This window comes from Physeter macrocephalus, chromosome 7 (genome assembly GCF_002837175.3).
Source record: "Physeter macrocephalus isolate SW-GA chromosome 7, ASM283717v5, whole genome shotgun sequence".
Classification (NCBI taxonomy): domain Eukaryota; kingdom Metazoa; phylum Chordata; class Mammalia; order Artiodactyla; family Physeteridae; genus Physeter; species Physeter macrocephalus.
This window is the reverse complement of record NC_041220.1, coordinates 82,464,439-82,482,107: the sequence shown is the minus strand read 5'-3', so window position 1 is coordinate 82,482,107 and position 17,669 is coordinate 82,464,439. Positions and strand designations below refer to the sequence as shown.

General features: G+C 35.9%; 1 protein-coding gene across 1 annotated transcript in view; it reads right to left on the bottom strand.

Moving 5' to 3' along the window:
- ARAP2 (ArfGAP with RhoGAP domain, ankyrin repeat and PH domain 2) overlaps positions 1–17,669 on the bottom strand; it is a 184,216-nt gene that overhangs the window by 87,385 nt on the left and 79,162 nt on the right. Inside the window, exons 15-19 of the mRNA XM_055086113.1 lie at positions 16,958–17,102; positions 14,812–14,914; positions 13,974–14,172; positions 13,712–13,775; positions 120–283 (exon numbers count right to left, since the gene is read on the bottom strand). Coding sequence (XP_054942088.1) covers positions 120–283; positions 13,712–13,775; positions 13,974–14,172; positions 14,812–14,914; positions 16,958–17,102 — 675 coding nt within the window. The remainder of the gene's footprint in view (positions 1–119; positions 284–13,711; positions 13,776–13,973; positions 14,173–14,811; positions 14,915–16,957; positions 17,103–17,669) is intronic.

Here is a 17,669-nt window from a genome sequence, read left to right as displayed (position 1 = left end):
GGCCACAGCAGAGGGAGGCCCGCATACCACAAAAAAAAAAAAAAAAAAAAAAAAAAAAAAAAACTGTAAATATGCTACTATGAGTTCTGCGGGTTGAATAAAAACTTTGTGATACTTACCATACTGTGTAACAAATGCTATACAGCTGTTCACGATAATGGGAACGTCATTTTTGCTGAGCTGCTGATCTTGTAACGCATTCCCATCTGTACCTGCTGCTTTTTCAATTGCAGTATGCCAGACTGTGAAATCCAACTTGGTATGCCCATGGATGTATAATGTTCTATAAGGTTTCAAAAATATTTCAAATTATAATTTTGCCTTTTAAAAAATTCTTAACTTCTACACAGATTATCCTTAGATCCATATAAATGGGATCTTGTCTCATCCATCAGAAGAAAACCCCTCTGGGGACGTCCCTGGTGGTCCAGTGGTTAAAAATCCATCTTGCAATGAGGGGGAAGCTGGTTTGATCCCTTGTCAGGGAACTAGGACCCCACATGCTGCGGGGCAACTAAGCCTGCGCACCGCAGCTACTGAGCCCGCACACCACAACTAGAGAGCCCACGCGCTGCAATGAAAGATCCCGCGTGCCGCAACTAAGACCCAACACAGCCAAAGATAAATAAATAAATAATAATAAGTAAATATATTTTTAAAAAAAGGAAGAAAACTCCTCTACCACCAGCTTCCACTCACTCAATCCCTCTTTGCATGTACAGTCACGTCTCTCTCTACAGAGAGTCCAGGAAGTTCCCTGAACTTGTGGTCTCATCTCCTTGCCTCCTTTCATTTCCCCTTTCATTCTGTTTCTGAATAACTGAACGGAAACCCTTCTAGCAAGCATCACCTGTGACTTCTCATGGATATTTGGGGCTATATTTTTCAAGATTTTAGAACTGTTTGATGACTTCATTCCTTTAAAAAAAAAAAAAAAAAAGAGGAAAAACAATACCACCCAATTTGGCTTTTGTAGCACAATTCTTCCTGGCTTTTCCTCCTGTCTTTCTGGTGCCTCAATTTCTTTCCCAAGCTCACTTCCTGTTTCTGAAAATGAAGTTGTAACCTCAGTGCACTCACATGAACTCCAAGGACTCTCCAGGGACATGTCATTCAGGCCAGTGGTTTCATCCCCCATATATAAGCTGGTAACTCCCAAATCCCTATCTCTAGGCGATAACTGTCTCACAAATCAGATCTCTATGTGATTGAAAAGCAAGAGCATAAAGCAGCTAAGAGACTGGGAAATCCAATCAATTCCCAAACTCAAGTTTTAGCTCTGCACTCCCTTTATGACTTTGGACAAGTTATCAAGCTTCTTTGGTTCTCAGTTTCATCACTGGCAAAATGAGAATAATAATAAATGTAATATTAGTAAATAATAAAACATAATACTAATTAATGTTGATTTTTGGACATCTTCACCTTAAGGTGTCACAAGCATCTCAAATCTTTATCCCTCCTCATACCAAACCAGTACTACTTTCTCCACTTACCCACCAGAAATTTAGGATTCATTAACTGTATATTGGTCCACCCCCACTCCCACCCCATCACTGCCACATGGATTCAGTCACAAAATTCTGTTCATTCCAGTTCCCTGACATATATGTTCTGCCTCCTCTTTATTTGAACATCGCTTTCTTTCAGGTCTTTGTACTGTTCCTTGAAATCACTAAAACCCCTCCAAACAAAATTCATTTCCCAATTCCCCACCTCTCTAGTCCCTGCTCCCCAAGACTGCCAGAATGATCTTTCTAAAATACGAAGCTAATGACATCACTTCCTAATCACTGTCCTTCCACAGCAGCTCTGGAGTTTTCAAGATTAAAAGGCCCTCATGATCTGGCCTGTATTTTCCCCTCCAATTTTGCCATTCCAGGAAGGAAGGAAGGGAGGGAGAGAGGAAGGGAAGGAAGGGAAGGGGAGGGAGGGAAGAGAGGGGAGAGAGGGAGGGAGGGAGGGAGGGAGGGAGGGAGGGAGGGAGGGAGGGAGGGAAGGAAGGAAGGAAGGAAGGAAGGAAGGAAGGAAGGAAGGAAGGAAGGAAGGAAGGAAGGAAGGAAGGAAGGAAGGAAGGAAGGAAGGAAGGAAGGAAGGAAGGAAGAATTAACATGTTCTTGTCTTCATAATAAATACTTCCGGCTCTTTGGCTGGTTACTCCAGCTCCTCCTCCATCGGTGTATTCCAGGTAACCCTCGCTGACACTCCATCCCCATCTCTCTTCATCCAATGCTTATTGTGTACCAGGCATCCCTTCTTAATCCTGAACATCCACTCTACCCGCCATCATATCGCCTGCTCTATCTGTGTGAATGTTTTAGCCGCTACACCCCAAACTTTGTACAAGTAAACAAAGAAAGCATTTCAGCATCAATAGCCTTTAGCATAGCACGAGGTATTTAGTGGGTAAATACGTTTTAATGTTCTATCACTAGATATAAAATTTGACTTGAAACACAAAGTAATCATTGATGTATTTAAGTATAAAACTATTTAATTTTCATTTCAGACTATGAGACAGCTACTTTGGATTCAACCCAAAGAGAAAGGAATGAGCTGCATGAACTCTGGATTGTTTAGGTTTCTTTTTTTTGGGGGCGGGTGGTGGCGGGTAATGTTTCACATTCCTGATAATTCACTGGCCCTAATTTAAAAAGAAAAAAAAAGTACTCCTTTCTGTCCTTCGGTTTCTTTTCTTGAAATGCTCCTCTATGAAGATAAAGCTACTGGCACCCCACTCCACTCACTTCTAACATCTTCTGAACTTGCTGTAACTTCTTCTTCAGTGACACTGGTGCCTGTAATCTTCATCTCTTCTCCTGGCATCTCTATCTATTGTTTTTATTTTCCACACCACCACAACAGCCTTGACCTCCAGGTCTTGTAATTTTCTTTTTGAAGAATTCTGACACTTGCTCTAATACTCCTGACATACCTTAGCCTTACATCATCTTTAGCTCAAAAACAATCTACTGCTGGGCATATTTGTCTAAATGAAACTATACAACCTGGGTAATTTCCTTGAGGAATATCAAGCCCCTACATTATGTAGACTTAATCAAAATTACCTCTTGCTAAATTAAAGAGTTTAGGTAAAGAGAAAATTTTAACTTTTTTTTTTAACCTTTTTTGAGTCTTGGTTTTTTTTATCTGATAATTAAGCTCTGAATATGAGACAAAAATCTTTGAAAATGTGTGCTTATAAACAAACAACAATGTGTATTTGAGCAAGCAGTAAAAGAAATCCAAAAGGCAATGGCCCTCCTATGATAGCAGTATAATTCTGCCGTTAACTGTAAATGTTTCCAACTTCAAATTTTCTTTCTAACCCGAAGAAATCCTGTGATGACAAGTTTAGCTGTCTGCTTGTGAGCTAGTGAAGGGTAGAATGAGTAATGACAAGTTAACTCCTGAGTCCACTTGTCAAAGGCTGAATCCTAAAATACATCATCTTGTGCAGTAGATGTTTGACATTTAATAGCATCAGTTCAACAGCTTTCCTCTCTGATGCTATCTAAACTCTGTGCACATTGAATAAAGCATCAAAAGATATTTTTAACACAAATGCTGGCCAACTTTGTGATTTCAAGTGTTATCAAACAACAATTTTATATTTCTGGAAAACGATTCCAAAGAAATAGGAATTTATATCTTGAAAATCTGGAAGTTCTTTTAAAGAACTGTAATTATAGAAAAATAAATTTTCCTAACTGTCCATTCCCTAAGCCTAAATTTTAAACGGTACTTCAAAGCCATATAAAAAAAAATCCCTATATCCTATAATGAGTTAAGACAGTTCAATAAGACCTAGAAACCAAGTCCCAAGACTAATAAAAACAACTTTCTCAACACTGTAATATAATAATCACAAAGTAGAGACTATCATATTTGAGCTTGGTCTACTGACAAGAACCAGAACAAATGATAGGATCTATAAATATGGCTGTATGAAAAATAAATTCACCTTTATAAAGAACATTTTAAACACAACTAAAAAACAAGAACAACACATTCCAAAAACATGACTAAAGAATATAATATCCTAGGCATTTATACAGAAATAAAAAAACCGAGTCTTGTAGTATAAGTCAGCATGTTTGACCAAAAACTACTTATTTTGCTTTCATTTCTGGAAGATCTTTTTGCTGGAGAGAGTATTTTAGGCTAATAGCTGCTGGTTTGGTTATTTTGTTTCCCCCCTGCTCCCAACACATTAAAAGACTTCATTATACTATCTCCTGGCTTGCACTGCTTCTGACAAGACATTCTCATCTTTGTCCCCTATTTTTAATGTGTCTTTTTTCCTCTGGTACTTTAAAATTTTTTTTCATCTTCACACTGGTTTTCAGGAATTTGATTATGATATGTTTTAATGTGGTTTGCCTTTATCATGCATGAGGTATGTTGTACATCTGTGGGTTTACAGTTTTTATCAAATTTGAAAAAAGTCTGGCCACATTTCTTCAAATATATATATATTTTTTTACTCCATCCTTCTCTTATTTGGGGATTCTAATTATACTTACATAAGAATGATATTGTCTCACAGGTCACTAAGGCTCAGCTAATTTTATTCAGTCTTTTCCCTCTGTGCTTAAGTTTTGAAAATTTCTATTGTCATGCCTTCAAGTTCGAGTGTTTTTTTTTAATGTAGAGTCTATTCTTGCATTTAGCTGATCTAGTGAGATTTTCTTTTCAGATAGTGTATTCTTCAGCTTTAGAAGTTCCATCTGGCTCCTTCTTTAGATCCATTTTTCTAGTTTATGTTTTCTTTTACATCTTTTTTTCTCTGTGTAAATAATTGTCTTTTTATTTACTTTTTTTTTTACTGGAGTATAACTGCTTTACAATGTTGTGTTAGTTTCTGCAGTACAGTGAACTGAATCAGCTATATGTATACACATATCCCCTCCCTCTTAGACCTCCCTCCTCCCGCATCCCACCCATCTAGGTGATCACAGAGCACCAAGCTGAGCTCCCTATGCTATACAGCAGGTTCCCACTAGCTATCTATTTTACACATGGTAGTGTATTTATGTCAAACCTAATCTCCCAATTCATCCCACCCTCCCTTTCCCCCACTGTGTCCACACGTCCGTTCTCTCTGTCTGTGTCTATTCCTGCCCTGCAAATAGGTTCATCTGTACCATTTTTCTAGATTCCACATATATGCGTTAATATATTGTTTTTTAAGGACCCTCCATACTGTTCTCCACAGTGGCTGTATCAATTTACATTCCCACCAACAGTGCAAGAGGGTTCCCTTTTCTCTGCACTGTCTCCAGCATTTATTGTTTGTAGATTTTCTGATGATGGCCATTCTGACCGGTGTGAGGTGATACCTCATTGTAGTTTTGATTTGCATTTCTCTAATAATTGGTGCTGTTGAGCATCTTTTCATGTGCCTCTTGGCCATCTGTATGTCTTCTTTGCTGAAATGTCTAGTTAGGTCTTCTGCCCGTTTTTTGATTGGGTTGTTTGTTTTTTTGATATTGAGTTGCATGAGCTGTTTGTACATTTTGGAGATTAATCCTTTGTCCATTGGTTCATTTGCAAATACTTTCTCCCATTCTGTGAGTTGTCTTTTGGTCTTGTTTATGGTTTCCTTTGCTATGCAAAAGATTTTAAGTTTAATTAGGTCCAATTTGCTTATTTTTGTTTTTATTTTCATTCCTCTAGGAGGTGGATCATAAAAGATCTTGCTGTGATTTATGTCAAAGAGTGTTATTTTTTACAATATTTATAATATTTTAAAATTACTGTCTATATTCTTTGCTAATTCCATTATCCTTCTCATTTCTGGGTCTGTTCTTATCAACTGATTTGCAGCTTTTTCACTTTGCTAGTAACTTTTACCGTATGCTAGACCTCATTCAGTGCCAGGATTGTGTCTTCCTTTAAAGGGTGTTGATGTTTGTTTTGGGATCTTTTGCCTATTTGACCCCAGGTAACTAAATGACTTGTGAAGAGGTCTGTTTTTAAGCTTAGTAAGGTAAAAATGGAGCAGCCTTTACATGAGGGCTGGTTTAGCCTTAATACTCTGGAATTACCTTTCTGGAGTCTTTACAAATGCTCTGTGTATTAATGAAGTCTGTCTAACTTGGCTAGATAAAATTTGAACCCACTCCAGCAGTGTCTAAACTCTGGGAATTGTTCAACTCGTAGCACACCCAGGGAGTATTTCTACCTGGAGTTTCGACCTGCAAATATGCAGGTTCATATTGAGCTGAAGATGGAAGGGAACTCCTTTGAAGATTTCTGAAGCTCTTGCTCTGCACATCTCCCCCTCTGCTCTGTACTCTATCCTGCAATGTTTAGCTACCACAGATTCCCCTATCTCTATAGGGGAAATCAATATAGCAAAACCTCTTCAGTATAGCAAAACCACCACATTCTGCTTGGGTTCCCCCATTCCCTGTGCCACAGACTAATAAGACGCCAAGGTGATCTTAACCCTTATGTCACTTGTTTCCCTTCTCTCCGTGATCACAATCCTGGGATACCTATTGTCCTAAAGTCTGAAAATAGTTCATCTCATATGTTTTGTCCAGTTTTCTAGTTGTTTAAAGTGAGAGGGCATGTTCCATACCAGTTATTGCTTCATGGACAGAAATGGGAGTCCAGAACATTTTATTCAGTCATTGCATCCATAAAGCGCCCTCATTTTAGTTTATAGAGAAACAGTATTTTTTTCCCCATACCTTCAGATAAGAAACTGCTGAACAGTGATGGAATTTTAGCCAGAAAGAGGCAAACAATTATTAAGAAAATCTGCAGATGCAGAACTGTATCACAAGAATAATGAAGAAAGAAATATTAGCTTAACTAGCTTGTTTCCTCTGAAGCCAACAGTTTAGTAAAAAGTGTCAAGGCACACTATTCCCTGAGAAAGACAAGGCCTCCAAGTTTTCAATTTCATCTCTATATAGTATTAGGCAATCACCCATAGGAATGTGAGAAACAGCCCTGTTTCAAGTCTGCTTTAAAAAAAAAAAAAAAAAAAGCCATCTTTACCCTTGTAAAGAGCCTGCAATCCTTTCCAGAAAAAGGCAAGTTATTAACTACATTTAATTGATAATACTAATATGGTATCGATCTATCTCTCCAGGCCCACTCTCTCATGCTTCCTCCTTAAGAATTGAAGGTTAAGGCTGAGCTGGACTGAAGTTGTACCGTAGCCCATCCTATTTCTCTGAAACTATCGTTTCCACCTCTTTGAAGATCTTAGCGTCTCAACCCCTCATTTTTTTCCTACCTAGGATTCCAGAGCCACTTAAATATACTTTTTCTTAAAAAATAAAAATGATTATCTTGATCCCATTAATCTAGAAAGGATCTTCTCATTCTTTTGTATTTTTTCACACCATATTGCATTTATTTGTTCATAGGCTTACATTCTAGTATATGGGAGGTGTCTTGAACTGAATGAAATACATTTTTGAAGAAAATAATATATACTTTAAAATCCACCTTTTATTAAATAGGCACACATTCCCTTTATCGTGATACTCTTTAACAAACAAAAAAATCACCTTATAATGTAAGTTTGAATAGTCCCTTTCTTTCTGCAAAACCTGTGGGGGTGGTGAGAGAAGAGTGTCTGATTTGCTTTGGCAACATTCAGATTAAACCATTTCTGCAAATTAAATCATCAGAAAGTTACAAAAGCAGTCAAGCTGATATTGTGGGCAATCAGCTACTGTCTAATTTGCAATTAAATGCACAATTTAGAAACCACTTTAAGATAATTTACCCTGGAGGGTATTGCTAACATATCAGCTGCTCTAAAACACAATTCAAGGAGGGAGAAAAAAATCACATGCAATAAGTTGATATGAAATAAGAATCTTCAACTTAGGGTATTAATCACCCAAATTGAGAAAAGTAGTCTGTCCCATAATTGTGAAACATATCAATAAAATGTTTATTCCCCAGTGTCGGCTTCTTTATGTCTGGAATTTGTAGTTAAAACTGGATGTCATCAGGCTTGGGAGCCATCAAGTGCTTCATGCTTTACTATAGGTCAACGAAACAATCTTAAAAAAATTAAAACAAAAACCAAACAAACAACAACGACAAAAAGCTAGGCTGTTCTGTTTCTGATTAACACAGCTGAGTTATTCATACTGTGTTTATTACAACTAACAGCCTTTCTGTAAAAGCTTAATAATAGGTGTCTTTGACAAACGAGCACGAAGCTACAGAATGTGAGATGGTGCACACAGTAACTTATTTATCAGAAAGAGATACACAGAGAATGTGGGCCAAGTGCAGAAATAGTTTTTAAATTTTATGAAAAGGATGCTGTAATCTACTGAATACTTCAGTCACAGTGGATATATAACCTACTGTCCAGAAAAGTGCCTTCTGACCTCAGCAGGGTCCAGGACATTCACTGACTAACAATGGGTATTCAAAAACATGATTTCTTTCTTTCTTTTTTTTTTTTTCTACACCAAGAAAAGCACAGAATCTAAGTCCCAATAACAGCATCAAATATCATGGCAGAAAGCCTTAAGTGTAATCAAGAAAGCTTTATTTTCCAAAATAATAATTTTTAAAGAATACAAAGAATACACATTAAAGCAACACCATCTGGAGCACCTTCTGCTTAGAGCTTTTCAGAGCAAAAATGCTCTGTGTGTGGAAAATATTATTGCAATATTTTTCTGTCTAAAGACACTCATGCTATGTATATAGAGAAAATTACCATGAAGATTAAAATATATATCTAGTGACTATATTCAGTGGATGGTTATCAAGTTATGAACTAGTTCATGGGGTTCATTCTCTTGCCTTTAAGAAACATTAATATATTTTAACATTTTAATCAAGGGTAGACAAGGGCAGAGAAAATATGTGAAATTAATTCATTAAGTTTATGATTTGCAGCTCTGGTTCAAGCTGTTACTAGCAAAAAAATAAAGGTCAAAATTTATAGCTAGTTGGTTTCTCTTTCTTTCAACTATTCTCACTATCTTTATATGCCACCAACATGAATAATTAGAAGTTGTTTTATTTCTTAAAGCCACAATTTTATCTGTCATTGACAAGTCTACCGCAATCGACTGTACTTTACAGTCAGTATTTCCCAAGGGGCTAACAGATCAAAAGACAGATGAAAAATAGGGCAATGCGATGAAATTCTCTTATTTTTACATGATATTAAAACAGCTCTTAAACCATTACATCTATAATTAACTGGCTTTGTTTGAGTACTGGGAGAGAAGTACAGTATATATTCCCTATTTTGGTAAGTGATAAAACCATTCATAAAGTCACCCAGGCCAAAAGCTCAGGAGTCATCTTTATTTCCTACTTCACAAAACAATTGAAAACCAACAGATTGGTGTCTCTCTCAACATCCCACCACCAAATCTAGAAAGCTACCAACATCCAAAACCATCCATCAATTCCTCTTTTCTTCCTCTTAGAATTGAGGGACCTGTCCTGTTGTCCTCTCTCTTATACCTTCACTCTTCTTCTTTTTTTTTTTTTTTAATCTCTGCTCCATCAAAATGTTTTAGATGGCACAAATTCAAGCCATCTAAAACAAAATTGCACATACATTCCCTTCCTCGGTCAAATCCCTTTTACCTCATTAATCCTATTAACCTCTAGACATCCTTGACCAACTGGTTATCTAATCTGATTCCGTTCCCAAACTGACTCTAATCCAGTTTCTGCCTTATCACTTCTGTTCTCCACAGAGTCCCCAGATGGACTCCCCATCACTTACCAATGGAATATCTGTCCTCATCAGATAGCACCTGACACTTTAGACTATTCCTTCCTTCTTGAAACACACTCTTCCCGGGCTTGGTGCCACATTCTCTCTTGGTCTCCTGCTTCACTCTCTGGATAAACTAGCTTTACACCCCACGATAGCCATTCCTCTCTGACAACCATCCCCACCTCCAACTGACCTGTATTCACCAAGGCTCACACACGTTACTTCTTCCCTTCTCACTCCGTAGACTCTCCCTAGGTGATTTCACTTTCTTTCTTCTATATGTGGGTAACTCCAAAATCTATATCCCCACCCCATTAACCAATCAGGACTGTCAGATCCATAAATATAACTCCCTCCGAGCAACTTCTCCTTAGCTGTTTATAAGCATTTCACATTCAACATGTCGAAAATCAAACTCATTATCTCCCTAGCTCTCTCCCAGACCTGCTCTTTTTCCATTTTTCCCTATCTCAAGTCCCTTTATTTACATATGTATATACATATCCACATATATGTACACACATGTGTGAATGTCTGTGTATAAATATATAGACATATGGGTTCCTGTTCAGCACAACACAAGGTGCTCTGGACACCTGCAGGCACACCTGCAGGCTCTTTGTTCCATCAAAGATTACAATCTAGTGCACTAACCATCTCCCAGGTTGATTCTTTATTCACACTTCTAACCTCTCTTCTTTCTGCTTCATCTTTAATTATGTAAGCATTGTATGGATACATTTTTCTAATAAAATAACTTTTTAAGTTTGCTAATAAAAATTTTATTTTCTAGTAAAATGTTGAAATTTTAAATTCTAGTGACTTATATTATTTATCCAGGCTTCTAGTACAGTTGATGACAATTCTTGAGAGTGATCTACACAAAAGTATTGGTAAATTAATACTTAACACTTGTTTTAAAAGGAAGAAATATTTAGGTTGTTAAGTTAAAAAATGACCTTACCTTGATGTCAAAATGGATTACTGTCCTCAATATCATATAGGCACTGGAAGGCTAAGTGCTTAAAATAGTGGCTAGTATATGGTAAGTTCTATACATTGGTGTCACTGTATTATTGTTATCTGAATATTATTGATTTGAAGAAAACAGGGAAAGCAAATGAAACCAAGATACAAGCGTGTCATAAACATAGTTGTTTTCAAATGGAGCCTTTGTATGGCAGCTATTCAAAGAGATCCAAGGAAAATACCATAGTTTTATATTTGTCCCTGTGTTTCTCCTACTCTCCTCCTGACACATTCTCTGTTCTTTCCTTTCATAAAAATGCTTTCAGCATAACTAGTTGATAACACATGTAGATTAAAAACTTTAAATTATTATCAAAAATAAAATTACTCAGCTTTGACCATTATTTTGGAATTCTATTAGTTTTTAACTATTCCATGAACTCAAGAGTGTATCTGAATTCACCTCCTGATTCCTGTTGCCCAGGGGAAAGGTCAAGATGTCACAAGGTAACAAAACATTTAGTCTTCTGGCTTCCTTATCTAGCATTCATGAGGGAGTGCACTGCATGCAGTAAGCACTAAAGAAAAATTAAAATTGAATATCACTAACCCACATTGGGTACATTTTAATTAAAATATAGGTACAACTGGTCAAATCCTTTATAGACTAAAAATGATAGAAAAATACCTTGGCTATAGTCACCTGATTTAGAAAAAATTATGTATACATATAATAAATACAATAAATTCCACTAGCAAGTTTCTGCTTGCTTATTTGTTTAAGAACATAAGCTCTGTGAGCTCAGACACGCAATGTGTGTTGCTGACCATTTTTTCCTGCCGTGTAGATAACAGGCGACAGGCATTCATAAACATTAATAGATGACTATAAAAAGTACATTTGTGCTAGTACTTTAATGCCATAATACTATCCACTATCTCATTATCATTTCTGAACATGTACATAACAGGATTCTGAGAGAACAGTATAACTATCATCTGGTACTGAAAATCAGGATCTAAAGCATCACTGACCATTGTAAGCCCAGAAATAAATAAGTAAAAACATAAAATCCTAATTATGTTTGTAAGTTAAAAAACACACTCTGACATAAGTATCTAATCAGCAATATGTTTGCTGTCTAAAGCTGTTGATATTCTCCTATGAAGTTCAAGAAAAGACAGGTTCAGATAATTACTCAAAGTCATTATCCTTGTCACCAGCATGGAAATTCACCAGAGGGAAGGCTGATTTAGCTATATTTTTACATTATCATTACATATATTTTTGCAAATGATCCTGTACTCTTGTGGAACTAAACATTCTGAATTAATGTAATTAAGGGATTTGAAAGCAAATAATGAAACATCAAGAGAAAACAATTTGTTCTTCCTAATTGTTGTGATATGACTCTAGCTGCTCCTTCTCAGGCTCTTTTGCTAGATCATTCCTCCTCTAAAATTGGAGGCCCTGGGGCTACATCCTTGTCTCTTTTCTATCTACAGTCCTTCCCTAGGTGAATCTGTCCAGTTCCTTGGCTAAATAAAAAAGTCAAAATGCTGATGACTCAAATCCTTATCTCCAGCTGCAACCTCTCCACTTAATTCCAGGCTTGTATATCCAAATGCCCACTCACCAGCTCCACTTTGCTTTCAAATAAACATCTCAAAATTATCATTTCCAAAACCAAATTCTTGATCTACTACCCTAAACTTACTAGTATCCTACCTCTACTCTCCATGTACTTTTTATCTCAAAAAAAAAAAAACAGCACCATTCATCATTTATGTAAATGCTCAGGCCAAAAACTTTGGGGTCATCCTTGACTCTCAGAGTCATTGAATCCATCAACAGACCTGCTCACCTCCACTCTCACAGTAGATCCTACACTCAACACTATGTCATTAGGAAGTCACATTTTGCCTGGCCTCTGAAGCATCATCCTACCTGGATGCTCAGTTTCACTCCTGTCCTCCAAAAGCTATTCATCTGAATCACAGTAGTCATTTAAAAACATAAGTCAGATGATTCCACTTCCTGGCTCTCAAATCAAGCAGCTTCCCATCACGCTTAGAATAAAATTCAAATCATTTTTTACATATCATGGCCTGTAAGGCCCTATATGTTCTGGCCCAGGGATATCTCCGCAATCATTTCTTTCCACTGTCACTCATTCAAATTTCCCCAGCCACAGCAGCTTCCTTGAAGACCCTGAACATTCCAAGCACAACACAGCCTTGGGGTCTTCAAAATACCCTTGACTTTGTGCCTGGTACATTCTATTCAGACTGCTGTATGGTTTGTTTCTTCACTTTATACAAATCTCTGATCAAAGATACCTTCTCTTACCACCCTATTGAGAACAGATACTGCTCCATCAGGCACACTCTCTTCACCTTATTTTTTTTCAAGCATTTAAAATTAAGGGACACAATACTATGCCATTTTTTTGGTCTGCTTATATTGTGTTTCCCCCACTAGTGTAGATGCTTCATAAGGGCAGAGACCATATCTGTTTTATTCATCACTGTATCTCCAATACCTATAACAGTTCCTGATATACAGTAGAAGCTTAATATTTATTGAAAAACTCAATAAATTCGAGAAATCAGGTTTTAGCTATGCATGATTCAGGGTATTATTTATAGCCATCATATAACTACACTGAAAACATTTACAGTGTAGTTTTGGCATTTACAACTGCCAAAGTGCTTCCAAATACTTATATGTGAATGTTGCAAAGGGATCAAGTTCCATAGAAAACTCTAATAACTGATCACACTGAGTTTCTCCTAATGAATATAAAAATATGCAAGCTTCATTGGTGTACTCTTTCTACTTAAGAGAACATACACACACACACACACACACACACACACACACACAGGTACAATTCGGAAAATTCCCAACAGGCTACGAAATAATGGGTTCTCCTCCAAGAGGATAACCAGAATACTCAACTCCCTAGAGCTGCAGAGATAAAGAGTAAAAAGCAAAAATGCACTTACCTCCCTTTTTCTACCAAGAGCAAGACATCCAATTTTTCCCCATTTTGAAGTACTGTGCTAATTGCTGAAGGGAAAGAAGAAAAGCATGAACATATTTTTTTAAAAAACATTACACTAAATACCCTTAAAGACTACTGAGTCAGTCATATGATGTTTGGGAGTGAGCCATCATAATTTTATGTGAAATCTACTACTTCCATGTACAATAAAGAATTGTGTGCAGAATATAATGTGAGAGAGAGAAAAAAAAAAAAACACTTACTTAGTTCTTGCAGTCTTCTTAAGTGCATTCTATCCTCCTGACCTTCTTGCATTTGAAGGCAAAAACGCAAACTAGATTTGTCCATAGCAAACCAGCCTTTTCTCCACTGATCCAGGGCATGGCAGTCTTTGTAGTAGAGTTGACCAATCAAATCATAGTCAGCTTCTGTTAAGTTTTCAGCAACAAAGGGAACAAAATGCTGTTAAAACAAATACAAAAAAGTAATAAAGACAGTGGAAATAGGAAATCCCTTACATAGCTACAGATATGACGAAAAGTGGACAAATTTGTTTTTCTATTTTAAAGATTTAGAAGGAGTCCAGATTGCAAAACAATTATTTAAACCTGTTATCAGTCTTAAAACTGAAGAGCTATAATGCAATTTCAAATGGCAGCATCTTAAGCCATTTTTCTTATATATAGATTTGAAATAGGAAGACATTCTCTTCGTTGATTTGTGGCATATTTCAAAATGTCAACCTTCAATGTTTGTCTTCATTTGTATCTTTTACTGAATCTGTTCTTTTCCCCTTTGTGTATACCATGAATAAGATATCTACCTATAAAAAGACATACATAAAAATGACTTTACAACATTGAAAAGATCTCCATCATCAAAGCATGGCCTTAATTTGAAGAATGATTTGTCCAAGATCCTACATTAATTTCTTCTCTGCTTAAGGCTCTAGGAAGGTAGCTCTTAACCTCTTTTGACTACAACATATGAAAACCTAATGAAGTATGAACATTCTTCCCAGAATCCTGTATAAAATTTTCATGGACCTCTGAAGGTTAAGAATCTTCTCTGGATTTAGGTAATAAAACAATATTTAAATACCTTGGCTATTGCTTCTGTCCATTTTCTTTGAGCTTGAGATGTTTCAGCTCCAAATAAAAATGCACGTTCTGAGGGTAAATAGATCTCGAAGGTAAAGATGGGCCTACAGCACACAAGAATAAAAAGATAACCACTGGTTATGTTTGGCTTTTATGAGAAAAATAACACAAAGGTCCAGTTTTTAATTAAATTCCTTTTGAAAATGGAATAATAGTGTGAAATCTATCTACCCCCTACCTACCATATTTTTTTGTTGATGGTTTATATTTTATTCAGATGAGTTAAATGGAACACACTGGATCAGACAAAAGGAATATTATTCTGACTAATCACTCTACAGCATGACTTTGTCGATGGCCTGATGTGACAAAGGCTGTCTTCTGTCTCCTCTTCCCTCTCAGACCACTCCTTCTTGATTTATTCTGACCCCCTATTCAACGCAAACATTGTCCAAACAGTTCTCTAATTAGTTCCCTTCTTGTCTTACTTCACAAATGTCCCTTCCATCATCTTGTCTTATGCCAAAATTTCATCTCCTTACCACAGATAAAATTAGGGTAACATCCCAAGCCCTGAATTTTTCCTTCTGTTCCTCATCCACAGCTCCAAGTATTTCTTGGAACATGCTAAGTATATATTCTGCCACTACTCAAAATACCTTATACTAAACTCATCTTCCTTCTTCCTCTTTCTCACCCCCAACCTACTGTATCTCCTTTATATTCCAATTTAGAGGCATCACCATCTACCTCATCAACAAGATCAAAACTTTGGAGTCTAATTTATTCTTCCCCTTGACATCAGCTCTTCATCCATTCAGTCAGACATTTAATGTTATCAGTTCAATCTTAAGAGTCTCTCAACCCACTGTTTTCCTTTTTAATTATTTCTTCCTCTAGCTAAACTTTCAGTAATTACAGTCTCTCTCCCTCCAACCTCTTCTTTATCACTTCAGTCAGCTCTCTTCCTAAAATACAAATCCGTATGATTTTTCAGTGGCTACATTACTGATTTAAAATTCTGTAATATGCTATTGAAGGTGATTAAGAATCTGGTGGTAGCAATTATTTTTTTAACCACATCTCATTATAGATGCTTTCTCCTGCATATCTACTTGTATCAGTAACATTCCATCAAGAATGTTTTATTTTTGAATATGATTATATGCTAATGTAAAATTATTTAAGCAACTTAATAAATAGAATGCACTTAATATTCCATGGTAAGCCATGTTAAACTGATCATTCATTTAGAGTAAAAGCACTATTAAGATTAAAACAAAAACAAACCAACTAATAACCAGTTTTGTTCACATAAAAGAATCAAATCAGATTTACTAGAAAACAACAGTCATTTCAACTAGTATATATTGGTCATTATGTGATAACAGTAATATGTTTCATGCAATTTTATATAAATAACAGCTTTACAAATCTCTTCCTTTTCTCACATAAACTTTTTATTAAAATACTATGCTCCTATAAACTGGTTTTTGCAGATTTTAGTATTCATACTTTTTTATTAATTACATGACAAAATGTGATAAGAAAATTTCACACCAAAGATTTTAGAGGATCAATTTCCAAAAGTCCTCACAGAATCCTATTAAACTATTTTGTAAGTCAAACATATTAAATAAAAAATGCTTACTCTTTTAATTGAAACTTTTTGAGACCATAAAAATGCCAAAGTAGATCTTTAAGGAATTTAGTATTTCAATATGCTATTAAATATGCTTAATAGTTTATTTTATTGTGAACAAACCACTGAATTTTTTGTCATCTCTTTTAACCATGATACATTTAATGAAAGCATAAATTTCGTCATTAGTCCACTATTTTAAATAATGAATAAGTCATAAAAATTATGGGACCACATGTTCAAGAATGGAATGACATAAACTTACTTAAAATTAGATGCAAACATGTCAGCCTTTCATATTACCTAATATAATATTTAAATTTTTCCACTTTTTAGTGAATTCCCTAAGGAACTTTCAGAAGCTGAAAAATGAGTAGGCTTCAAGAAACCATTAAACTCTTCTAAAAGAAGCAACTGAAGTGAAATGATAATAAAATCCTTATTACCTGGTATGATATATACCAGAAAATACTTTTGACTCCTATCCATTTAATGATAGACCTACCCAGTATTTAAACAGAAGTCTTCTTTGTGTACAGCCAGGCAGATAACTTCATTGATATTAATGGTGCCATTAGGCGTGGTAGACTTATCATTTTCATAGTAACTCAAGAAGCCTCCTTCCAGAACACACCACTTTTTATTTGTCTCTAGGAATTTAAAACAAAACAAAAAATAAATTGAGCTATACCATAAATCAAATTTTAAAATATGTGGTCTTAAATAATGACTGGATTCATATAAATAAATGCATTAATTTCCTATTTTGTGTAAAGAGCATGATATTGCTGCATGGGATAAAAAGTTGTCACACTCCCTGCTCTCAAAAAATTTACAATCTAGCAGCCAGGGACATACAAGACAAAAATAACTATGACACTGATGACCAGAGAAACAAGCAGATCCATAAAGAGACCGCTGCAAAACAACTCTGAAATGGCAAAGACTGATGTCTGTACAGAGTATTAAGAGGGAAAAATGTAGGGTTAAAAAGTAAGACTGTGGCTGATGTGAGGTAGGTGAGCAAAGAAAGGAGGGGTCAAACCCTACAATGCCCTTAATGCCCTGTTTAGGGGATTTGAAATTCATCTTGTTAAGAAGATGTGGCACATATATACAATGGAATATTACTCAGCCACAAAAAGAAATGAAACTGAGTTTTTTGTAGTGAGGTGGATGGACCTGGAGTCTGTCATACAGAGTGAAGTAAGTCAGAA